General features: G+C 31.5%; 1 protein-coding gene across 2 annotated transcripts in view; it reads right to left on the minus strand.

Moving 5' to 3' along the window:
- Ncam2 (neural cell adhesion molecule 2) overlaps positions 1 to 13,030 on the minus strand; it is a 454,995-nt gene that overhangs the window by 189,121 nt on the left and 252,844 nt on the right. For both annotated transcript variants that reach the window (XM_010608552.1, XM_010608553.2), the window contains exons 2-3: positions 5,196 to 5,270; positions 1,721 to 1,927 (exon numbers count right to left, since the gene is read on the minus strand). In XM_010608552.1, coding sequence (XP_010606854.1) covers positions 1,721 to 1,927; positions 5,196 to 5,270 — 282 coding nt within the window. The remainder of the gene's footprint in view (positions 1 to 1,720; positions 1,928 to 5,195; positions 5,271 to 13,030) is intronic.

Below are 13,030 nucleotides of genomic sequence, written 5' to 3' on the forward strand. Positions count from 1 at the left end.
TATATGTGTAAATGCCAAGTAGTTTCTCTTGTATGAGAAAATGAAAGAGTAAATAAGGATTTAAAGGTACAAGAGATAATGTGAAATAGGAAGAAAAAGGACAAAGGGAAGGAAAAATGTAAAGGATAGGGAAAAGGTGAGAAGGGAATGGAAAAAGTATAAGAAAATGAAAAATAACAGAAATAAACTATTTTTACATAGGGAGGGAGGGAGGGGTTGAAAGGAGGGTAGGGGAATGGGGAAAAAATAAGAACCAAGACTGATATGTAAAGGCACAAATTTTCAACAATGAATGCCATTACAGTGTATATATTAAATGTACCAATAAAATTAATTAAAACCAAATAAACAAGGGATCTTCCTTTGCCCATTTGTAATACTAAAAAAAATTTTTTAAATGCTGTGCCCTAGGGCCAGGGATTTAGCTCAGTGGTTCCACCGACTGCCTCGCAAGCACAAGGTCCTGAGTTAGATTCCAGGTACTGAAAAAAAAAATGCTGTGCCCTTGAACACTTTGATTTAATTTTGGTTATGTGAAATAGGTACTGTAGCTGGTCACATAAATAAGAAAAAAAATGTCTTTGGCACAGATTTCAAAAGGAGGGTGCAAACCTTTAAAAAATAAGACCAATACCATATTAACAAATTCTTTGCTAGAGAACCAAAAACCTTACTATGGTAATGACTTGATGATTTTCCCATATCTTTTTTTTTTTTTTTTTTTTTGGTACCGGGGATTGAACTCGGATCTTTGCACTTGCAAGGCAGGCCACCGAACCGCTGAGCTAAATCTCCGGCTTCCCATATCTTAAGTCTAGAATAATAAGATATACAGCTATAAAGAAGTGACAGCTTAGGATATCATATTCTAAAAATGTACATAATATTTACAGATGTAAAAATTAACCACATATATTGTTGTAAGGCAGTGTTGTGAAGACTTCATGCAATATTAGTTCTTCATGTAATCCTTAAAATAACTCTATGTATAAAGGAAGTTCTATTACATCCATTTATATATAGGGACACAGATGACAGAGAGGTTAGGCAATTTGCTCAAGGTCACAAAAGTAATTTATAGAGTTTGCTTTTAAGGACATCATAATATTCACAGTGATTCTGTGAAAGCAGTGTATGGTGATCCTGTGAAATCACCAGTTAATGATTTTTAAATATAAGAAAGAGAAAAGGATATGGAAAACAATCCACCTCAAGCATAAAATATGCACATTTTGAAAATCTTGTTAATGAAAATACCTGGTGATGAAGAATCTTGAGGAGATATTATTCTCCACTAGGCTGATTTTCAGCTTTTTTTCTCTATTTCTGTTCATTTTATTTTTCCCCAGATTCATGCTATTTCTATTAAAAATAGTAGATATGACACATGTATGTAATTTTTCCCCATCATACATTATTTTCAAGTTAAAATTTACACCAAGTATAGTTCATACTACCAAATAACAAATAATTTATACAAAGGAAGCTTACTGTATTGAGAAAATTTTAATAATTTTGTTTATATCATTAAACCTATAGAATTAGCTACATTTACAGATTTAACTATTACCAAGTATGTATTTTAAAATGTACTGAAGTTTAACACGTCTTAGAACACTATGTATCACATAATTTGTTCTTGAGTGTCAGCTTATACTATTCAACATATTTTCTTTGAGTTCTCTATAACAAAGTAAAATTAAATAAGTATTTGACTTACGGTAAATCTCCAAAACTACTGTAGCTTCTTGTGTTTGTCCTTTGGCATCTGTTGCTTGACAACGATAAATCCCTGCATCTTCTATGTTTGCATTGTAGATGGTTAGTCGTGACCTGCCGACCTCCTTCTGCACTACCACCCTCTGTGTTGAAATAATCTTCTCTCCTTGAGGATTATACCAATCTATACTCTCAGGCTCACCAATTGCTGCACAGAGTCATGGAAAAGAAACAGGCATTTGGACATACATTCAGCTGTTTGTTTTGGCAGAAATATTTGTTATCAAGTAAAATTTCAACAATTTGGAAAAAGTATAAATAGAAGACTAGTAATCTGAAAATCACTCAAATTGGAAAAGAAACACAAATGTTAACACAAATGTAAATCTTTGTTTACCCAATACAGACTACGCAACTCTGTGGATGCAAGCAAAATTCAAAACCCACAAGAAAGTTCTATCCCAGTCTTTGAGTTCTGAGAGTCAAAATTTTATAACAATCATCTATGGATTATTACTATATTTAAGTATTAAACTGTGTGACCCAGAAAAAAAGCACTTGACAGGAATATTTGAACAAAAATATGGATATTAATAAAATTTCCCATGATAAGTTATCTTGTGAGAGTAAAAATTCAGCGATATTTTCCTTAATAAAGAGCTTACAAAAATTGAAACCATAATTCTGAATTTTAAATTAATTTCCCAAGTTGTCCCTTTGTAGAAGGCCAATAATTATTGTTAAAATGAAATCCTAATCTCTTTCCCCAACTGAAATTAGTAGTTCTATCTTTAATCTAAACTTGTTAACTACTGAAGCATATGATAATTACAATATATGGAAATGATACTCATCCTGCTAGGCAATTACCATCAAATTGTCACAATACAAACATCAAGTTTTATAATTCAGAAGAAACTAACTTAGTAAAAGCTAAATAGTAAAAGTTATTACTATTTTGTAAAAGCTACAGTTATCTGTATTTGCTTGTAGTTACAAATGGATGTATTTGATCTAATTATCTGAGAGATTATTTGTGTCAGCAGCCCGTATTACTAACTCAAAAGTACTGGAAAAATTTATAAATTTAGTAATATCGCTATGGGACCTCTTTTAAGAAAATTGTTCCTCCTGATTTGTTCTTATGAAATTCCTTTAGAAACAAATTATCTTTTTTTAAAAAATTGGACAAGTTAAAATATGAAAAAGGTAGAATTTTAAATGCATATTAGCTATGCTAAACCATAAACCATGGTAGTTATAATATAGTGCATTTAGGCAGTATTTGTTTTATTTGTATTTCTGTAGAAAAAGTGGAAAGAAATAGTATAAATGAACACCACATTAATTTTTTACTGCAGATTGATTATGAAATCTAAAAAAATTGGATATTTTATTTCCTAAAGTTTGTTAGAAAAGTCATGGTGAATCTATTCTGTATTTTACACAACCATCATAACTTTCATTCTTTTAGAATTTCTAGTAAATATAATTTCTATCAAAAATTCCAGTGTTGGTAAGACTGAACTGTTAATAAATATCATTATGTATTTTTATTTTCTTGGATATGTTACACAAAAATACTTGTTTTATTTAGCTCAGTGGTTCTCCTGCCTGCCTCCTTAGCACAAGGATCCAGGTTTGATCCCCTGTACCAAAAAAAAAAAAATCACTAGATGCATATAATACATTTTTATTTAGATCACATAGCACATTTGCTTTATATATATATAAAACAAAAACATATATATACATATACATATATGTGTGTGTGTGTGTGTGTGTAAAATATAAGCATTCTTATTTGCATGGCTTCACCTATCTTTATTTTTAGTTTCTTGTTTAGTAATACAATTATCACAAATTATACTACTTCCACAACATTGGCACAGCTCTTGGTTATACGTCTTTATGTAAATGGAAAAATGCTTATTTATTTACTTTCTTACTAAAATACTCAAGAGCTAGAATATAACTCAGAAGTAGAGTGCTTAAAATACACCAGACCCTCTGTGTGATTCTCTGTGCCTATACTCTACTCCCCCACCAGAAAAAAGAAGGAAAAGAAGTATCTCATTGTGATCGAATGATGTTAATTAATACTTTTCACTCAGATCTTGTTTTGAGGAATTTCAATACACAGAATTTACTGCAACACATCATAGTGATCTGGCAATGTATAACATAATAAACTTTTATGCTTTTATTTTCAAAATTTATTGTAATTATTTTATTATTCTATTTTCATGTAATAAAATTGAGTGTGAATATGGATACCTGCTTCTGTGTAAATGTAATATGAATAACACTGACAGAACTATATTCTCATAACAGTTCTTCTGATATAATGTGTGGTGTTGGACAGATCCTTACTGCTGCATTTACAAATTTTGAAAATACATTGAACTACTAGACTTATGAATTGAGACACTTAGAATAACAGATACATGAAGAATCATAGGTGCCATTAATTTCTTCAAAATGTGATAATTTTCACACATGTACTCTGGATATACTTCATGAATATGTTATGATAACCGTGTTTCTATTTTATTACATTTAAAAACAATTTAAATAAGCATCATTCTCAAGATAAATTCTACCACACACTCCATTTAGTAAGATTTACCCCAAACCAAGTTTGAATTGCTTCAGTATAAAGAACAGAAACATTTCTAAAACGTCCTCAAAAGCAATTTTATCACTGAGTAAATATATTTATTATAATAGATAATATTTAATATAAATATATTTCTATTTTGTACTCTAGTTACAAAATCTGGACTGTATATAAATGAATTAGATGAGTCTAAATAGATGCAAAATATTTTTACCTGTGAATTTTATAATACTCAATAAGAATTTGATGGTCCAGTACTTAAATGTATTCTGAAAGAGTCCTTATTTTTGTGATTAAACTAAATAAGGCTCATATAATTTTAATAGTTATCATGAAATATAATACATTTCATTAATAGCTCTTGGAAAAGCTTTCTTCATTAAATAACTATGTAATTTATATGAATAGTTACCTTTTCAAATGTTAGGATTCTTTGTCCTACAATTTTTATTCAGATGTAACTAAACTTTACTGTGCCATATCTAATTTATCCATTGCTTATTTATAAAGACAGCTCAGTTATAATTTTACATTTATCCAAATATTAGTAGTTAGGTGGAAATATATAAATTTATTTAAGATATTATTATTCATGCACTGTAAGTTATTCATAACATGTTATTTTAAAATAATCTAGTTTGACAGTCAAAAATTAATAACCTGAAAAATAACAGAAATTATATTCACAGAGATTAATAGGCAAAACATGGCTATTAAATAATTTTTGATCATCATAAAGGCAATGATAAGTTATTTTTAAGAAAGTGAGCTTTACAGCTCTAAAATTGAACCAATCTATTTTACCAATAATTAAATATAAAATAAATCTGTCTGGAATTTTGTACAAAATACATACCTGTACATGTGAAGAATTTAGATTCGCCCACACTTAGCTCTACTTTGCTAAGTGAAATTGTCACTTGAAGAAGAGCTGAAAAAAAATTGAAGGACAATTAATTTTGATTTTAAATATGAATTGCAATGAATGATGTGTAAACCACATGGTCAAAGAAATACTTTCCTAAATTTTTATTATCCATAATGACAAATAGATATTTTTTTGAAATATAATCCAATAGCATCATACATTGCATTAAGTATGTGTTTAAATAGACTAGGTAGAGCACTTATTTAAGTTAATATGTTAACATTTTGCTTGTCTAGTTAATAACCTAGTTCATATTCAGGAAGCTACTCCTTATTTACAAGAATAAATAAATTGAGTAATAGCTAATTAAAATATTACACAAAAGCTGAAATATTGGTGAAAAGAAAAACATTTACTGCAGTTACAGTAGTTAAAATATATAAATTAGCCACATTTAACAAAATATTTCCATGAAAGGTGGTATACACTAGAAGGGATTTATGCAAGGCAATAGGAATGCGTATGTCTACTCACAGCATAAATGTGTTAAATGACGAAACCAGGATAAAGGTAATAGAAAGGAAGCAGATATTCAAAACCATAAATGGTATTGAATTAGACATAAAGTGGCTGGATGATCTAGAACTTTAGAATACAGTGACATTTTGGCTTCATGTAAATTGACACAAGTACTTTTAATGATAGGAAAAATGAGCGCATTCATTCCCCAAATTCTGTCCCTCCATCTCTTTTATCTCAGAAATAAATATTGACCATGTAGTAATGTAACGAATGTATAAGGAAAAAATGGAAACAAATCTAAACCAGAGTGCAAGCCTACAATGAGCATTAGTAGGTTCAAATAAACAAAGATGTATTTAGCTTAGCACAGAATACAAAGAGTTAGGATCCAAGCAGTACCAGTATAGTGGGGTGCTACCAGAATTACATAACACTGGACTAGATTAATATCCACCCAGAATATACCGAAATGATACAATCAATATACTCCGTGACAGAGAAATGACTAAACTAAATTTCTCCTCCAATCTGGGAATTAGGACACTTTTTCCATTTATGTTAATCACAATTTCTGCCATATCCAGGTTTGAAATTTTAACCATGAACATATGTTCCTTGGAAACTCAAAAAAAAAAGCTAGGCTAGAAGACTCGCATGCAGGGATCACAGCTAAGTGGCAGAATTAAACATAAATCCCTCAAGGAACAGCTACATTAATAAGGAAGGAGTCAATAGTTTTATAACTGAAATTTTCTTTAATTTTAACTAAGATTGTCACCTTACCAAAACAAAGGTAAAAAAAAAAAAAAAAAAAAAAAGCACTGTAAGAGAAAAGCAGGAGAAAAAGACCACTTCAAATTTCAAAAATTAGACATTTTAAGGGCTGGGAATTTAGCTCAGTGGTTCCACCATCTGCCTAGAAAGAGCAAGGTCCCGAGTTCCATCCCGGTACCCCTTCCCCGCAAAAAATAGGTTGTGTGGAAGGAATTTGCAAGTGACACACAGAGAGGCAGCGGAATGGAAGTAAAATAACAAATTTACTCATCCACAAGGGTCAATCACACATAATGCCAAGAAAGTAGCTAATCTCTTTAGTGAGCTTAACTTCAGTGGAATGGGATCAAAGTGGTAAACTGCAGAACTCAAGAACTTTGATATTTCTCTTATAAGAATCAGAAGAGATGGATGGGATTTTGTGATATCCAGAAATCAAGGTAAAGGAACTTTAAAAACTGATGATTTGGGCTTAACTATGAATAGAATGGGAGGGACCAGAGGATAAACAATAGGGAAGTAGTCTTCATTCTTTTATCATTCCTTTTACTTTTTACTTTTAGGCAGCATTTTAATCCCATGCTATCCATTCCATTTTGTCTTTGAATCTTCATTCCTTACTTCCCACAATCTAATCTTGCAGTATCCAATGTGACTATAACTTTCATGGGGGGAGTGCTATTTAATTTTAAAGTTTCCATAGTCTAATTAAACTCTCCATTCCAGCTTCATAAAAATTTGCTCAGAGTTCATAATTTCCTTTTTGCTCAATATTAATCAATGTCCAAGTCTTGGAAGTATAACTTCTTTTTTTTCTACTTTATTGGCACATTTCAGGTATACAGTACAGTTACATTTATCATTGGGATGACAGGTCTTGGTTCTCATTTTTTCACCTTGTCCCTGCCCTCCCTTCACCCCCTCCTCCCTTCCCTATTTACAAAACCTTTTTATAACTTCTGAAATATACTTTATTTTAAGAAAAACTGGCACGTATTAATTTTAATCCAAATTATTTCATGAGTTTCCATGATGTTTTTGATTTATTTATTTAATCTCCTTTTAAAATAGTTATATGGTTATTGCATGGGAACATTTTTAATACTACTTTAAATTGTTCTCTCCAAGAAAAAAATCTTCAAAGTAGATTTATTTGTATAATACATCAATTACTGTATAAATTTTAGTTGAAAGAAAACACTTTTTCAAATTGGTTTTAATTACACTTCTTGAACTTTTCTGCATAGTCATTAAGTTGGATTCTTTTGGTTTACTTACACTTTTCTGTCACTCTACCTTACTCCCTCCCTCCAACTTTTTTCTAAGCTTTCTACCTTTTTCACATTTCCACATAGCTGACCATATTTTATCTTCTAAGCAAGCCTGGAATGTTCATATCTTTACAAAACACAACACAAACATTCTTGATCAGTCAAGAATTGTTTTTAACAAAAAAAAAGGAACATTCACAATAATTATACTCACTATTCTAACATTTTTAAATATCAGTTCTAGATTCCAGGACTCATTAATCCTACTTTATTTCACAATTTATCCCACAATGCCTCTGTTCATCCACAATACACTTATTGGTGGCATATTGTATGTGAGGTCCAGAACATTGACAGTGACTGTATTTTTCTAAATAGATTTTAAGATATCTCAATATTTGAGAAATGGCCTCCGAGTATTATTTAAACAATCTTTATCTCTGACCTTTAGAACACGAGTAAACTTGTTTTTTGACTGGACCACACAGAGGAGAGAGGAATCATTTTGAGGCTTGTATAAAATGTTATATGGTTTATGTATGTAAGTAATGGAACTTCCTTTATTTTTATATTTTAATACAACAAAAAAGAGGGCAATATCAACATAAAACAGGTGTGCTATGTGACCTTACTTTGTGAAACCGATGGATCGATGTCTGGCTCCATTGTCACCTACACAGTTCATGCTAAAGGACCACACAAGTGAGTCATTTAAAAAAATCACTAAAATCACATAATAAATTTTCAAGTTGCATGATATTTCAGGGCTTCATTTCTAGCATCCAGGGCCACATGGGGCCTAGGGATCGCAGGTTGGAAACATCTGCTTTGAAGTAAACACTTTTCTCTAAGGAAGAATTATAGAAAAATAAAACTCGAAAGACATACAGATTCTGATAATCAAATAATGTTCTAGATAATTTAATACTAATTGGTTGATAGGTATAGTAAATAACATACATTCACCAAAATAAAATGAAATTGAGTATGAAATTAGTTAATTCATATTGAAATACTTGATTAATATATTATCCTATACAGATTATTAATGTACCCATTAATTAAGGCTAGAGTATTCAGAGACTGCCTATATTGCAACAATTTGCTACTATATTTGTTTGAAAATATATTAAGAATGAACTCAGTTTTCTAATTTATTTCCAAGTAGGCAGGTTTGCTCTAATTGACTTCTGCAGACATATTAAAGCATGCAGACCTTAGTTAAAACCTAAGGCACGAAAACGTGGGGACATGTCATGACTGTTGCTCTAGCCATTTAACATCTAGAGCTTCTTGTGCTCAGTGTTGACCTATGTGTGCGTCCAAACGACTAATTTTGAACCCAAATGTCACCAGACAATTCTAATATCAAAAGGTTGTGTTTAGAGAAATCTAGAAAGAGCTAATAATGCTTCTGACATCTGTCTAGATTACATATTTTTCATTTCTGGTTTTACACTGTACTTTAGCAGAAAAAAAGTGAACTGAGACACTGATATGTGCTCTTTATTTATAAAGAACAAGGCTGTACAATTAATAATTGTTTAGGATTGTGACTTGAAAGTTAAATGGCATTAACTAATACTAAAATATCTAATTTTTATTTTCTCCCTCCTAACATATGTATTTGAAATAGTTCTAATGTCTTTGAAGAAAAGAGTAATTGTTGTGATATACAGATTCACTGCATGCCATAGCTAGAAATGATTAATGCATTCATCAAAATGATTGCATTTATCATAAATGTGCTGTATCAATGAGTCATTTTGCATTAGAGTTGGAGTTGAAGTCTCATTAATATCAATAAATACCTTCACAAGGTATTATTAGTTAAGGTAAGAAAAAGCTTTAATCTCAAATCTTCAAAAATGAGGCTATGACCTCTTTAATAACTGGTGTTGGAAAAACTGGATGTCAACCAGCCACAGATTAAAATTAGACCCTTATCTTTCACCATGCACTAAATTAAAATCCAAATGGATTAAAGATCTAAATATTAAAACAGAAACATTAAACTTGCGGGAAGGTAAGTTAGGCAGAACTCTGGAAAACATTGGTATAGGAAAAGACTTTATGAACAAATCCTCAGTAGCACGGGAACTAGCAGATATAATCAACAACTGGGATCTCATCTTACTAAAAATCTTCTGTACTTCAAAAGAAACCATCAGCAGAACTAAGAGACAATCTACAATGTGGGAAAAAAATTTTACCAGCTGTTCCTCAGACAAAGGACTATTATCAAGGATATATAAAGAACTCAAAACAATCAGTCCCCCCAAATATAAAGACCCGATTCAAAAATGGGCATCCGAAATGAACAGACATTTCTCAGACAAAGATGTAAAAGCAGCAAGAAAATATTTGAAAAAATGTTCCACATCACTGGTCATTCGAGAGATGCAGATGAAAATAACACTGAGATTCCACCTCACCCCACAAAGAATGGCTGCTATCAAGAAATCACACAATAACAAATGTTGGTGGGGTTGTGGGGCTAAAGGAATCCTTCTCCATTGTTGGTGGGAGTGCAGACTGGTGCAACCACTATGGAAATCAATATGGAGATACCTCAAAGAGCTTGGACTGGAGGTTCCATTTGACCCAGCCATCCCTCTGCTGGGTATCTTTCCAAGAGAACTAAAAGAATCATATCACAGAGAAGTATGTGCACCCATGTTTATAGCGGCACAGTTTGTAATAGCTAAATCTTGGAAACAACCCATTTGCCCATCCGTTGGAAACTGGATAAAGAAGATGTGGTTTTTCTATAAAACTGAGTACTACTCAATCAAAAAGAGTGAGAAAATAGATTCATTCATAGGAAAATGGATGCATATTGAAGATATACTCCTAAGTGAAATAAATAAGTCACACATGTGTAAATACCACACAGTTTCCCTGGTGTGAATAATCTGCAACGATGCATAAGATTCTAATAAGATTGCTGACATTAAGAAATGGGAAGAAAGGAGCTAAAGGTGTAGGGAAGGTGGGATGGGTAGGGGAAGAGTAAAAAGGGAAAAGAAAAAATGTGAGAGAATGAAAAGATGAAAATAAAGTGTTTGTAGATGGGGAGGGGAGGAGGGGGTGAACGGAGGGCAGAGGTAAGGGGAAAAAATGAGAATCAAGACCTGTCATGTAGAGGTACAAGATCCCAACAATGAATGTAACTGTACTTTATCCCTAAAATGTACCAATAAACTCAATTAAAGCTGAAAAAAAAATGAGGCTATGATAAGTGCATGTACTCTATGAGTGTTTCTCCAAGAAATTCATGCAATGACACTCTTAAGACTAAATGTGGGTATAACAACTTATTGAAGGACACTGCTAAATGCTTTTGAAGGCCAAAATAATAAACTATAGTTTCTATTGTCAAGGAACTTATGATTTATCTTAAAGAAAATAAAACTACAGAAAAACATGAATAATTAAATAATATAATATATATGTTATGTCTGATAAGAGATTTACATATATATATATATATATATATACAATTATGTCTTTTAAGACATATATGATTGAGAAGTTTTTGTAGAGGGCAATAAAACTTCAAAAGATCAAGTACATGGGGTATATACTGTATTTAAAAAAGAAAAGAGAAAGAGTGAGAGTATCCCATGTTGGGTAGTGTAGAAATGTTCAGACCATTTACATTATTAGATCAACATAACTGAAGTTCTTCTCATATAGATATCACTGAAAAATAGTTTATAAAGGACTTTATGGGGGAAGATCTCAAAAGGCTATGCTAAAATGTCTGTACTTCAAAGTTTTGTCCATTAATTATTTATAAAAAGAAAGTAAAAGCAAACTTGGCCTTTGTGGGGGAGGGTAAAATAATTGACAAATTGGAGGGAGGGGGATGAATAAGCCTTTTTGGTGTGTTTGATGAGCACCTGGGTTGAGTGGTGACAAAGAATATGAACAATTACAAGTGGATGCAATGTTTTTTTTAAAAAATACTTTGGGGGATTTAACATTATTGATAAAGACGAAAACATTTTCTTTTCTGGTGACAAAAGAATCACTACTGGGAGAAAGAATTTTAGTGTGTCTGTTTTTTTGGTACTGGAGATCAAACCTGGAATCTTGTGCTTGTGAGGCAGGCGGCAGAACCACTGAACTAACTCCACTGTGGTAGTGTGTTTATTTTTAACAGAAGAAAAGGAGACAGAATCTTGTACAGTTCTCTTATTTAGATGATTTTAGGGAACTATATTGCCACAATTTATTTCATGAGTCAACTGTTCCAAAATGGAACATATGTATTGTTACAACAAAGAAGTCAGCTATAATATCAAAACTTAAATTAGTATTTTTATACACACACACACACACACACACACACACAGGCGCGCGCGCTTGTGTGTGTGTTTGTATGTTATCAGGGATCGAACTCGCATCCTTGTGCTTGCGAGGCAGGCCACCGAACCACTGAGCTAAATCCCCGGTCCCAAGTATTTATAATTTAAGTAGGCATGCAGACCAACTAACAGATATTTTAAAGAGACTTTCTTAATTAACAGGAATGGAAATATAATGAAGTCATTGGCATTTCTAAGTTCCATCAGGGTGGATCAAGTGTTCCCTACAATTTGATTCAACATTTAGCAGTGCCATTTAAAATGGCAATATTAGCACCTGCAGAAATTTAAAAACTTAAAATCAGTCTATTTCCTGATGCAAAGCAGACTTGGATTCACTTAGATTTAAAAAGACATTCACATGTATTTTAAGACACTGATTTATCTTGGTACTATTATCTGTAGCATTTTTTAAGCTAGCAGCTTTATATTCACCGACCCAGACATTAAGTAAATTAGAAGATTAAGGCATTATTTAGTAACACCACAAATCTCTGAACATCTTCTATTAAGTCCTTATAAATTATTGATTATGCAAGTTAATGATTTTCTCATTGGAAACGTGCTCTAAAATTTGTACCCATTCTAAAATAATCATACACAATATTTAATTATAATTTCTTTTTCATAGAATATTAACTTCTACAGTTTAGCTGCACACAGTGAGAGTATGTGTGTGTCCCATATCCCTATCGACACTGTTGAAACAGGGAAACATTTTAGATAAAATGAATTATTCATTCTTATTTTGAATGATACATATTTCTCAAAGTCAACAGAAATGTCTTTCAAATAATTAGCATGCAAAAATAACTGGTGTTCAAAAAGCCATGAGAATTAAAAGAAATGTAAACAGGTTTAATAAAAAGAAAGAAAACTAGAA

This window comes from Fukomys damarensis, unplaced genomic scaffold, assembly GCF_012274545.1.
Source record: "Fukomys damarensis isolate Sample0158 unplaced genomic scaffold, DMR_v1.0_HiC HiC_scaffold_24, whole genome shotgun sequence".
Lineage (NCBI taxonomy): Eukaryota > Metazoa > Chordata > Mammalia > Rodentia > Bathyergidae > Fukomys > Fukomys damarensis.